The 13,783-nt window shown below is 40.2% G+C and overlaps 1 protein-coding gene across 2 annotated transcripts; it reads right to left on the bottom strand.

Annotated features, from left to right (window-relative positions):
* Positions 1-420: 420 nt before the first annotated feature.
* Positions 421-13,583, bottom strand: dbnlb (drebrin-like b). 2 transcript variants are annotated; one of them, XM_049578970.1, is made up of 15 exons: positions 13,419-13,583; positions 11,134-11,189; positions 10,796-10,908; positions 10,633-10,707; positions 10,135-10,284; positions 8,183-8,260; positions 7,546-7,697; positions 7,375-7,429; positions 7,101-7,172; positions 6,699-6,822; positions 6,257-6,373; positions 5,836-5,910; positions 5,558-5,616; positions 5,387-5,474; positions 421-1,722 (listed from the first exon to the last, which is right to left on the bottom strand). In XM_049578970.1, the coding sequence occupies exons 1-15, from the start codon at positions 13,499-13,501 to the stop codon at positions 1,586-1,588; spliced, it is 1,434 nt and encodes a 477-aa protein (XP_049434927.1). In that variant the 5' UTR covers positions 13,502-13,583; the 3' UTR covers positions 421-1,585. The 2 variants fall into 2 exon arrangements, with proteins under 2 accessions (XP_049434927.1, XP_049434928.1); XM_049578971.1 differs by lacking the exon at positions 6,257-6,373 and having other exon boundaries at positions 13,419-13,582.
* Between the last annotated feature and the right edge of the window lie 200 nt (positions 13,584-13,783).

The following is a 13,783-nucleotide window of genomic DNA, read 5'->3' as shown; positions in this document are numbered from 1 at the left end:
TTACCAATGTGAAGCTGGCCAAACAATTAAGGTTATATAATAGAGGTAGACTGATTTTAAAGATATACATATTGCAAATATATTTCATGCAGCTTTTATATTATCATTTAATATTTTTTTAATTTGTAGGACACATCTTTTGTCGTTCACGCGAACACAGATTAATCTGAAGGATGTGGGAGAAATAAAATCAGATATTTTCGTGTGAAAATGAAACCTATGCATTAGAGGTGAATTCCCCAGCTGTTGCCTCATTCCAGGAAACTGATCGTAGAGCACATACTAAGTCTGTGTATACGTCTGAGTTCCTGTTACACATCTGAAAATCCCTGAGGGTTTTCTATGTTATTTCAAGCTTTTCTAAAAATCTATGCAGCCTTTGATACGCTTACCCTATCTGAGAAGATACGACAACACGGCTTGCTTTTATTTATTTTATTATGAAGAATGTCTGTGCATTACAATAGACTCTGGAAAAACAAACATGAATAATGCAATGGATATATGATGCCCTTTTCTATTCATTATCGATTCATTTTTCCTTTTATCCACTGACCTCAAAGCTTAAAAGAGCAAAAGTTTTGTTCCATGATAAAAAAAAAAACCAAACAAACAGTGAATTGAAGATTTTCTATTAAAATGTCGCTGCATCCACTTCCCGTCATTATGGCACCATACACAGCACATATTAGAGATCTGTTAAGCACTCAAAGTCAACCTCAAACCAGCGAGATCCAAGCATGAAAAAAAATGATGCAGACCTATGTTTTCTCGTTTTCAGCTTGTCCCTGAAAAGTGAAATATGTTGTAATAATCTGGTTCAGATGACGGAGGATGTGAAATGAAAGCGACCATTATATGCTCACAGTTAAAGGGAACTGAACTGTTTTACGCATTCCCCGCTGAAATCCACCCAGAGCACAGCAAACATCTGATTTTTTTCTTTTTAAATATTCACTTCAACCACAGTGAGATCAGTACTAAAAACATGGTTTGAAATTCACACAGGATCAGTCACAAAAAGTAAAGTTCAGTCTGCCGGTAAAGAAAGGCAAAAACAAGGCAAAAGATTATACTGTAGCTGGTACCGCCATCTTTGATTTCTTTTCTTTCTTTTTTTCCTGAAATGTACAGGAGCATTTGCTACAAGTAACAACAAAATTATACCTGAAATAGAACTGAAGTCACTTTGTAAGGAATGTCAACTAGAAGTGCTATTAATGCTCACAACTGAATTTAAGACTCAAAGGCTGATATATTGTACTGCATCACATTTATAGGAAAAGAGATGGTTTTGGGGAGATTTGGTCAGGCTGTGGGTCTTCACAAATCCCTAAACTATGCCATCAGTTGCTCACAACATCAACAATTTAATGGAATTGCTTTCTTGAAAATAAAAGAGATTTCAAAAGCTTCTAGCCCACGATTACCATTCCTTCATTGGTCCATGATGTGGAGGATCGTTTGCTCCGCTTCATCCTGATCAGCTCACGTGTGTGCGAGGACGGACTGTGCTGTGTGTTGTTTCACTGCAGATGTCCTCTGGGGCTGCCAGTGTGATAATGGTGGGGGGGGGGGGGCTGGGCTAGACAAGCTCCACGTAATTGGCCGGAAACATTCCAAAATGGCCGTCTGGGCCGTAGCCTCGCCACCAGCCCTCATCTATCATCTCGATCCCGGTGATGATGTCATCGGGATCGAATGAGATCTCGGTGTCATCAGCTGGAGGAGAGGAGCAGAGTTTTATGAACATCAGCAAAGTTACTGTAGGAAAGAGTTTCAAATAATTTTCAAACTTTCTTCTCTCTTTGGAAGGGTGATTTTGGTATATTTCAACCCGAACCATACATTCCCATGTTTTTGTGTCTAAGTGAATAATGGAGACAACAATTTCTGAAACTGGCCCAGTATTGAGTGAGAGGACTGCAGCTGGCAGCTGCAAAACTGGCTGTAATGTAATCCTTACTCAGGGCATGTGCAACCTTAATGTATGTCCAATAACAGTGCTTGTGTTTGCCACTGACAGACTCAGATTGTTATAAGTGTTCGACAACATTATGGAGAGGAGCCCTACAAAGACACTTAGGTCAAAGAGTAAGATCCTTTTTGTTTTACCAGAAACAGCCCTGAATCGCTACCCCCACACCCACCAGACTCCATTTAAATAAAGAGTAATTTTAGTGTGTATAAATCCAGCGTATTTTGACATCTAACTGGGTGAGTTAAGGGTTTATTGCAACCAAACCAGAGCTGGTGATAGTTGGAAAAGTGGAAAGATTTTTTTTTTTTTTTGTGAGTTTTAATACATTTCTTTTGACTTTGAAAGAGGTGTGTTTTATAATGATAAAATTACTATTTATTTAAATGGAGTCAGACACTTAAAAATGATTTGAGCCTGTCAGTGGCAAAAACAAACACTTAAAGTGGATGCACACTGACCGCACACACATGCCTCAAGTGATTACATTGCAGCCCGTTTTGTGACTGCAGGCTACAGCAGGCTCACCCAAAAATGGACCAGTTTCAAAAACTGTTGCTTGCACGCCGCCTCAATAAATATCTTGCAAAACTTATTCACTGTGACCAAACAGGCTTTGTGAAAGGCCGCTATAGTTCAGATAATTTGAGAAGATTATTACATATTTTACATTTAACTCCAGACTCTTTAGATTCTCTTTCTTCTTGCGGAATTCTAAGTCTTGACGCTGAAAAAGCATTTGATAGACTTGAATGGGAATACCTCTGGACCCTTTTAGGGCATTTAGGTCTAGGTGAACAATTTATTAGCTATATTAAAGTTCTTTATGCAAACCCAGGAGCGATGGTGGTATCGGGAAATGCCTGTTCACCACATTTCCAAATTTTTAGAGGTTCCCGTCAAGGATGGCCGCTGTCTCCTCTATTATTCGTCTTATCTCTAGAGCCTCTTGCTCAAAAAGTACGCCAATCTCCTAGTATTTTACCTATTACAATAAATTCCACAATTCATTACATATCACTTTATGCTGATGATGTGCTCCTCCTTATTAGTAAAGTCTCACAGTCACTTCCCCATATCCTTAAATTATTTTCAGACTTCAGTTGTATCTCAGGGTACAAAATAAATTGGCAGAAATCTGCTTTTTTACCTCTATGTAGCTCTGGTGATGATTTGACCCAGCTTAGGATCCCAATTGTAAACCAGTTTAAATATTTAGGAATTGACATTTTCCCAACACTAGAGACTACAGTGAACAATAATTACAATACAGTTTTAAACAAGATTAAAATAGATCTGGGGAAGTGGGCATTGAGGCCAATATCTTTTGATGCTAGGATTTCCATTATAAAAATGTTGGTATTACCTCAAATTAATTTTCTAAGTTCTATGCTTCCTCTGAATCCACAAGTGGGATACTGGGATAAATTACACAGCTTAGTCACTAGTTTCATTTGGAATAATAAAAGACCAAGGATTAAACTTACAACCCTTCAGAGACATAAAACAGCTGGAGGGTGGGGGGTCCCTAATTTTAAAGTTTATTATTGGTCTTTCGTATTGCGAACTGTACAATCTTGGTTGGACTCTACAAATTCTACATCTTGGCGCTCTTTGGAAGAAAATTTAGTTCATCCGCATAGATTACAGGATCTAATCTATGCAAGAGTTCCCCTCAAACAAGCTAAATTACGTTTTGGTCCTATTATCGCAAACATTTTAATAACTTGGAAGCTGGTGACTAAACATACTAATCTTAAAAAAAAGTGGCACCATCACACTCCAATATTTCACAATTATAATCTGTTGCTTGGTGGATGCACATTGGCTTATCCAATATGGTCAAACAATGGAATTTACTTATTTGGACAGCTGTTTAATACTAATGGTCTCTGTACATTCCAGGAACTTCAGCAGCAGTACAACCTACCAGGTTTTTCTTTTTTTTTTTATATCTGCAGCTCCGTTCTGCCTTGAAGGCATACAGGGTTCCATGGGACTCTGAACTTCCTAAATGTGACCTTACAAATCAATTGTACAAAACAAATAAAACCAAGGGAACTGTATCAGTGTTGTATTCCCAAATAATGCAAAGCTCTTATAAATCAATGGCAATTCAAACCACTTGGCAAAATCATTTTAGTTCTATCTCTTCTGAAATATCTTGGGAAACCGTATGGAATAATGTTAAACTAGCCTCAAAAAACCCTAATCACCAAACTATTCACCTAAGATTTGTACATAGAACTTATTTAACACCAATAATTAGATACCGGATCAAGTTAGCACCATCTCCCCTATGCCAATTTTGTTCACAAGGTTACATTGGTACCTTTACACATATGTTTTGGGAATGCTCCAAGGTACAGTCTTTTTGGTCCCAGGTCACTGAATCTCTATCAGAAATTCTTAACAAAGACATTCCATGTTGCCCTCTACTATGTTTGCTAAATGATAATGCTCGGGTCCCTATATCTGTTCATGAAAAAAGAATTTGGCTTTCTGGCCTAACTGCCGCGAAGAAAATCCTGGTACTACGGTGGAAGCCACCACACACATTATCTTTAAACCATTGGTGGTATCTGCTGTTAGATATTTTGACCTTAGAGCTTTCTGTTGCACGGTCTCATGGTGCTAAGGGGAAGACCATAAGGTCTTGGTCAGAAGCTTTTCTAACTGTGAAAGCACTTGCTGGAAGAAGGGAGGGGTAAACTATGGGTGGGTGGGTGGCGGGTGGATCACTCACTAGAGAGGGAAATGAGGGGAGATTATATAAAGGATTATAAATCACAAATTGTTGATAATTGGATGTGCATGTGCCCATGCATGTGTGTATGTGCATATACGCACATGTGACATATAATCATGTAATGTGTAATAAGCATGTGGATCTAGTTATTTATATTGTTTATGTACTCAGTTACAGGTGCAGCTATGTGCATATGAAATTAAGTTGAGGTATATATGGATAAACATGTTTGCATACGGTTTGCATGCTAGGTACTTCTGTGTACATTATACAATATGAATTAATTTAAGTTTAATTATTATATTTAACAAAATCAGTGTTATTGTGTTACTGTTACATGTATCCATATGTGTACACCTATTTTCTGTCTGTCAACATGAACTAATAAAAAAAAGTTGTTCACAAAAAAAACCCAAAACAAAACTGTTGCTCCCATTTGTCACTTAGACACAAAAACACTGGAAAAAGGGATCAGGCTGAAAAATACCAGTTTCCCTGTAAGCAAAAAGTTAATTAGACTATCATTTTTTCTCTGTAAATGTTATAAAGAAGCAACTACTTAAAAGGTAACAGAACACTAGATATGTTTTTTGAGTCAACACATGAGCAGTCAGTTGATTACATTATAAAGGTGCAGTGATTAAGAAAACAAAACTCACCAGCCTGGTAGTCATATAAGGCTCTGGCACAGATGCCTCTGTCTGATGTCTCCTCAGGAGTCACCTCATAGGAGTTAGTCTCCTCCACCTGTAATTATTTTTCATGATTAACTTATATGGTGGTGGAAAAACAGTCACAGCATTTCCTGCTAAAGTTAAGTAAACAATCACCTGAGCGGGCTCTTCAACAGCTGCCTCTTGGACGTAGGAGTTAGCAGCTGGTGCTTCCTCTGAAAAGACAGTTTACCATCAGCATGATGTGTCAGAGCTGTGCTGTGCACCAACCAGCAGGTGGCAGCAGCTGCAGCTGATCCTGACAGCTCAGTTTGGCCAAAGGGGATAATGTGTACTTTGAGCAAATTACAAAAGAATTTTTATAAGAAGAAGATGGGAGGGTCGGAAAGCTTATGCCTAACACTGAAGCTGATGTTGTGTGAAATGAGCCCCACCTTCACACTGCTCCTGGGGGGCCGCCTCCTGCTCATCATACTCACACCTGGACTGTCCATCATCCACATCAGGCTCTTATCACCCAAAAACACAAGCACAGACATGCATGTACACAGGGGAACACGTTCACAAGTCCACACAGGCTCGAAACCACCACCAGACACAAAGGGACTGCTGGCATATTTCACATGAGGAGTAACAAAACCATAATCTGGAAGTTTCTTAGGAAACAAAAAGAACATTGAATGGAAGCATGGCTCATGATGATTAGGAGGAATATGAAGATCATCACACATAGAAACAATGAGAGATGAAGCATGAAGCTTTTAGTTAAGAATGACACCATCACCTGATATATCATGGGTGCATTCTCTGTGTATGTACATGTATGTGTGCATATGTGTGTGTGTGAGCTCACACCTGTGGCACGGACAGGAGAGGCGGAGCCTGCTGGCACAGGAGAAGCTTGGCGCAGGGGTGAGCTGGCTCGCTCACTTTCATACACTGGCTTAGACAGAAAAGGGCTTTGCAGACGCCCTGAGCAGAGAGACACATAGAACCCCCAAAACATGCCGAACAAACAAAATGGGCGAGAGAGAAAACAAAGTGCAGACCGGTTGAGCAGAAGAAGAGAAGACACCATGATGGAGACACAGCGTTAAGTATGACTATGAAACACTTGGGCAGTCTGATGGAAAGTTAAAGCTCTGATAAAGACAGCGTCGGGAGGCAACCTCCTCTAGAAATCACCTACCGCTAACTGAGAGAGGATAAAATAGCTTTGCAGTAATGCAGGAGGGGCTGTGACATTTAAAGCAAACACATTTATATGAAGAGGTCACGGTGTGTGCAGGGGTGATACCTGGCTGGGGGCTGGCAGGGGCAGCTGAGGGGACGTCTGAGTCACTGGGAGTTATTCCCCTCTCTCTCTGCTTGAACATCTCTCTGGGGTTCACAGCACGCTGAGAGATGAGAGAAGCTGCCTCCTAGAAAAAAAGAGAATGAATAATATGTACAATAGGCATTAGTCAGCCACGGTTTATTAATAATGCAGTGGGAGATGTTGCTAAAGAAAAACTACAGAGGAGACAGATGTCTGACTTCCATTAGAGAGAAGAGAGATCACGCAGTAAAAGCTGGAAGACTGATGTGTTACATCGAGCTCTAAATATTCTGTTAGAAAGACACAAAAGCTTGTTTTGAGATTGGCAAGAAAAAAGAAAGTTTGGCCAGAGGAGAGCACTTGCAGGGAAGGGGAACTCACATTGGCCTTTTCCACAGATTCACCTCTCCTGACTGCTTTCTTCTGGGCTGCCTGGTTCTCCTCCTGCTCCTCCTGATAATGTTGATATCAATGATGGCACTGCTGACAGTTGCTACCTTCCTGACTAATCAGGATGTATGCACTACCAAAGCTTATTACACTATCAACATAATTGTTGAAACTCAATATGAAAGTAGTCATTTCAGCATCTGTTCCGTACGTCTCCGTCAGGTTACCTCACAGGTTTTACTCCGATTATAATCTTGTCACTCACCAAGCGTTGTCTCTCCTGTTCTTTACTCTCAGCTTCCTGCTGCTGCTGGTACTTCCTATTCAACAAATGACCATTTAGAAGACAAGAACAGGAAATGTAATTTGAACCCTTAAATAGGTGCAGCTTCAAACCAGTCTTAACCAGTGTGCATTTCCTTCATCTGCTACCTACTTTTGTTGGTCGATCTGAGTGGCCCTCTCTTTGTCCCTTTTGTCCCTCTGCATTGCCTCCTTGGCCTCTCTGTCTTTCCTCTCTTTCTCCAACCTTTGGCGCTCCTCGTCTGCCTTGCGTCGCTCCTCCTGGCGGCGTTTCTCCTCTTCTTTCTAAAAGCCAAACAGACAGGTAGTGATGGGTTTGGTACTTTGCAAATATTACTCTGGTGAAAAAAAAAAGCTTGATTTCACAATAGTTTGTTTAAAAACAACTGCACAGCAGAGAGCAGCATTATGTGGGTGTATCTGTGACAGGTATGGTGAGGAGCCAAAACTGCACACAAAGGACAAAGTTACAACAAAGCTTTCGCTGACTTCGGTTAACATTGGTGATGGGTAAAAACTGTCTGCCTTGTATTTTCATATAGGCTTTTAAGAGGAATGGAAATGTGTGTCAAATGTTTCAAAACTGCAAACTTGTACAATATTTCAGAGTTCTCCCAATTTCAATGAGTTGATGATTCATAAACATCCTATATAAAAACAACAAATTTCTCAGGGAGTCATTTTAAAGAGATGCTTAAGGTGCTCATGACACCGTCTCGCAGAGGTGAAGTTGAAGTTTGCAGAAGCCGAATCCAAGTTCAGGAGCCTACCTCTGCCTGAGCCCAGAAGTTGTCTTTGTTGGTCTTTCTGATTTCAGACATGGCGTTGGTCTTCTGGTACACTGAGCCCTACATGAAGAAGAAGGCAATCAATATTTTACATTATAAATATAATTATTATTATTAGAATGTTTATCTTCCCTCTATAACTAATGTCACACCAACACATGATGTGCCTGATTTATTTAGTGCGAGTTGTTTCTTTTAACGACTATCAGATATGAACCAATACCCCCGTTTCCACCGAGCAGTACAGTACGGTACAGTTCAGTCCGGTACACTTTTTTTCTGCTTCCGCTGCGAAAAGTTGCGGATGGTACAAACGGAACATTTCCACATCGTCCCCATTTTTGGTTCCCCCACTGTTGGGGTACCTAGCACACAGATCTGGTACTAAAAGGTGGAGCTGTGAACACTGCAGTCCATTAACTGGTCAACAGTGGACGGTCACACTGCTCAGGGCTGAGTTGTGGCTGGTTGTGAAGCTGTAACTACTGTTCATACAAAAAAAACAAAAAACAAAAAAAACAACTGTTGCAGAGCGTCATTTCCGTGGGCTCCGGCAACACTAAACCCCCGAGCTTGCCTGAGAAGGACTAAATGCACAAACCTGCTATTTTTAAATATCTCATCGAGAGAGACTCTCACTGCAGCCCGTTTTATTTTTGAGCTATTTTGTTCTGAAAATGTCAGCGTGCAGCCTCGTTCTGTGGACGATAAATGAGATGCAGACTTCCATCTGTATCACTAGTAATGGGGAAGTACAGTGAGTGCTGGACGAGCAGTGAGTGACAACACTCCCGCCCACATTTAAGAGTATGTTTGAGGTGGAAACGCTACCGAAAGTGTTTGGTGGAAACAAGACTAATAACTGCCTTTACATGCACAAGATATTCAGTTTTTGGCCTGATTCCAAAAAAAAAAAAAAACCCAATGTTTCTACTCAGCTGTTGACATGGCTAATAAAAATGAATATTGCACTAATACTCCTGTTGATATGCAGCCATGCACACTCAGATTAATGTGCCCAAACATGTTGTTTATCATGTCAAAATATGGACAATTGGAACATTTGAAGCCACTTCTGCAATTTGGCTTCTTTGCATCATAACAGGATTTTTCTCCTTTTTTCCCCCCCACAGGTGGCGGACTTAGTCAGCCCTGTGAACACAGCCTCCCTTTTTCAGTCTTTCAACCACTTAGTTGAAGAGGTTGGTGTTGCAATACTTGTGCATACTCTAAAATTTGTTAATATTCAAGTATTTCATGAGGTTTAAAAGTAGGTTTTCTTTTGGTCATGTATCTCTACCCCAGCCTTGCAAACTGTAGGCTAGTAGGTCTGTGTACAATGGCTCTAAGACAATGCATAGACCTGACCGTAAACAGGTAAGAGGCCATGTATTGCAAACTGTGGTTAAAACCTCAATTGAGATGCATGTTCTGAGTGTGCTGTATACATGTCTAATAAATGCTCCTTAAGCCTCACTAATACCGTCTTAATCGGAAAATGCTTCATTCAGAAAACAGCCTGATTCTGAAAAATCCAAATGGAATATACTGTTTGCATCACCTATATTAAATTTAGAAAGTTGTCATGTTCAGAATCATAGTGGAATATTAGTGTGCATGTAAACATAGTCAGTGACTGCTTTCTCTCATGAAGAGAGCATAACAGACTAAATTTAGTGTGTTCATGCCTTTCTTATAGGTCCTCTGGAGGGTTTTTTTGGGGGGGAGAAATAGTTTTCAGTGGTAGAGCTGGCTGAGTGTAAATCAAAGGCCATGACAAAGAGAAAAGAAAAAACAAACAAACATGTGCAAACAAATGTATCCATGTTTTGAGATTAAGGAGCCTAGTTAAGATCTAGCCCTCTGCTTATCTTTCTAGCATGAAACATAAGCAAACAGGAGGGCACAAGGCAGGAACTGCATGCGCTGCATACCACGGGACCCTGAGGACCGCTGTCCTGGAAGCGGCTGGAAGATTCTTTGTGGAAGCTGTAGTTGGCTCCTGAGGCTTTGGCCACCTTTTGCATGATCACCTCGGGTTCCACGTCCTCCTCTGCTCTGGCGTTTATTGTGACATGGGCCCCCTGAAATAGCATTGAATAAAAGTTAATTTTAATGCTCACACAAACAGGGAAACACCTACAGCTGGTATCTTGGTTCCTGTGAGCACCACCTGTAATCTGTTTACATGCGCTGTTTGCTGGTTTAACATGAATGACACAGATACCGATCCATGAAAGCTGTTGCATTATTCCAACCATGCCTGCAGCATGCTGTGTAGTGTTTTCTTTGGTTTTTATTTTAAGTCCTGCTCAGAGCCAACAATAACATGCAATTTAGCACACAAATAAGCTCCTCTGTAAACATATACAAACTGAAGTACACATTCAAATACATATTTAAACTACACTCAAAAATAAGTGCAGTGTTACCTTGAGAAAATTGGCCATGGAGCTGACATGATTTGCACATATTCCTTTCCTGGCGTCCTTCACTCCTTCTCCAGTCTGAAACACAAAGGATCACACGATAAGTTCAAGGACGGCCACTTCAAAGAGGACAAACAAATGTACGACAGTAAAGTGCGGCACAAACCCAGTTGATGAGGACATATTTAGGCAGGCCAGAGTTTGGATCCTGGACCCGACAGAAAGCGTACATCACTTTTCCACTGTTCAACTCCTCAACCAACTCCTCCAGTCCTCCATCTGACACATAAACATTGTGGAATTTCAAATGGTTACTGTGGTCGGTTGTGTAACCGTGGACATTTTTTCTGTTACAAATGATGGGGTGAGAAAGCAGAGGCAAGCACTCCTTTTGTGCTGATATTTCAGTACTGCAGCTGTATGCTGACAATGAAATTCCTGCACACATTTGATATTATCGTGTTGAGATCATAAAAACGTGATAATATCCACTCAGTTACTCACCTCCCTTTTCTGCCAGGCGGATATCATTACTGTTTCCCTCGTAGGTGAACAAGGCCCTGTGGAAAACATGGGATTAAGGATGTAAAAATGCCAGCTAAACTGATCACACAGACAGAAAAGAGTTTGTTCCAGAGGGTGATGTGCAGCATTTCACACTCAACAAAACAATGCATGTTATGTACAACGATTTTAAGCAACTTTCAGCCTTCAGCCCTATTCCAACAGGATACATTTTACAGAAGTAATGTAGTGTAAATAAAACAGTGCTACAGCTATAATCCCATTTTAAATCAGCTATGTCAGGAACTTTTATTGCCTGCTTCTGCAGCAGTAAAGATTTAACTGACTTTTTCTTGATACTAAATGCCCAATAAAAATAACTAAGGATTAGCAGCCCTACACAAACTAAATCCCTGGTTAATGCTGGCACATTTCCCATCTTTTCTCTGTCAAGTCTTTGCCTGTGTGCTCATGTGGACAAACAGTCTGTCCTCTTTATGTCTGGGTAGGCCAAATAGCCTTTTCCTGTTATATATACAGGCACTTTATTTTTTTTTAATGGCCCTACATAATAAAAAAAGCTAGATAAATATATCAATCAAAAGATTAAGCTGATATGCACTTAGCAGAGTGGCTTTAATTGTGTCAGGTTTAGGTATGTTAGGTGGTAAGTTGTTTAAGTAAGTCTATAAAATATTTTATGGCCTTTATAAGGCCTACATTGTTATATAACTGTACTTAGTAGTCATTGCTGCCTATTAGTAGATGAGACAAGGCTAGAGCTGTAATTCAGTGTAGCACTGAAATGAGCAGTGGAGTCAATTTTAAGCAAAAATGCCAATCATCTGCTCGCTCCAGCTTCTCATGTGTGTGGATTTAATGATTTTCTTTGTTGTAAATGATCATAAACTGAATATCTTTGGGTTTTGGACCATTGGTTGGACATTAAAAGACATCGCCTTGGGCTCTGTGGAATCATGATGGGCATTTTGATTATATTGTAGTCAAAACAATTATTCCATTAAATTGAGATAATCTACAGATTAATCAATAATGGAAATAACCGTTAGTTGTAGCTCTAATTTACTGGCACACAGAGAAGACTTAATTATGATTGCAAACCATATCTAACGCCTTTAGGTTCCATATAATAAAAAAAAATAGATGCTGTTATAATTTTGCCTCACATCAATACTACACAGCCTATACATCATTTGGCCTGCTCTGACACAGATACTTAATTTGTGAGATCTTCTTGTTTAATTGTCATCTATCCATGCAATACATTGTAATTGTAATTAATAAGAATGTTAATTGCAGACCAGTATATGTTAATGTTTGCAAAAATGAAAGTACTGGAAAACACTGTGAGGCTCAGGGGCCTATAAAGGCATTTGCTTCTGATCAGTGCAGGGGATTCAATGCATACTTTCAGAGCTAGGTAAGGGGAACTTGCTCACACTGAAACTAGCCGATGACTGACCGCTTCTTTATTCTGCACCTACTTTTTTTCTGTCATCATCATTTTAGAAAAAAGAAACAAAACACAGTTACAGCAAGCTGTGGTGTCACAAGGCAGTGGCTGAAGGGCTGACATTCACAAGAGACACATTTCCAGATTGAATATGGGGCCAGCAGGACTCCCTGGGCAATTGCTCCTTGGGATTAATTAAATCAGGTCGTCATTAAACACTGCAGCAGTCATCAACAGGTTTCATTTTAATCTCCAGACAAGCACGGATACTCCTGTGACGTTAGGTAACGCAAAGAGGAAGTTCCTGGATTTGACTTTCACATATTGACCATATTTAGGCTAACTTCTGATATCTTACCAGGAAGTGGGTGAGGCAGCCAATCTGTAAACCTATTCATTAAAGTTCATGGCAGACTATCTCGCCAAAAGATTTAAATAAAATACACGTAAAGCCTAGACATTAACGCTAATTGCTTAGCCTGTTGGTTTTCGGTGTATCTAGCTAATTAACTATGTTACTAGCTATTCAGTTAGCTCAGCATTTACGACATTACACCTCAGACAGGCAATACATGTGAGAAAGCTAAACTGCCGTGCAAGCAAAACTGACTTTAGCTCATGTTATCATGAAGTTAAATAAGTAGAAGGTCTGCCTTGGTTAACAAAGTGACATTAGGTCCCGGGTTAAGTTTATCTAACGTTGGGTTACCATTAACTTACTTGACGACTGGCTCAATGCTAGCCAACAGTGAAGCTATCATAACGCCTCCTACATAGGGCTAATACTACTTTAATAAATGCTGCTCCTTACCAGTTGGTATTGGACTTTTCATCTACCACTTCTTTAAACGCGGCTGTTAATGCAGGGCCATTTTTGCTGAGGTTAACTGCCATCGTTATGCTGAGTACAGCTAGCCAGCTAGCTATCCGGGATGCGCCCTTCCTATTGGGAGGAGTGGCGATGATGCTGACTTTCAGCTGTGGTGGAAGCTAGGTTAGCTGCTAGCTACATCTCGGTCAGGGTACGCTGCACATGAAGTAGCGTGACACCCCGAAAGCGCGGAGCTAGTTTGCGATTTTCTATTATTCTAACCTCGGCTATGAATCTCTGCAATCCAACTTGTAAATAATTATTAAGACGCACTGAATTATCATTTTAGGAAAGTGAGATAAAAC

This window comes from Epinephelus fuscoguttatus, linkage group LG6 (genome assembly GCF_011397635.1).
Source record: "Epinephelus fuscoguttatus linkage group LG6, E.fuscoguttatus.final_Chr_v1".
In the NCBI taxonomy this organism is placed as follows: Eukaryota; Metazoa; Chordata; class Actinopteri; order Perciformes; family Serranidae; genus Epinephelus; species Epinephelus fuscoguttatus.
Note: the sequence above shows the minus strand (reverse complement) of the source record. Positions and strands in the feature narration are given on the sequence as shown.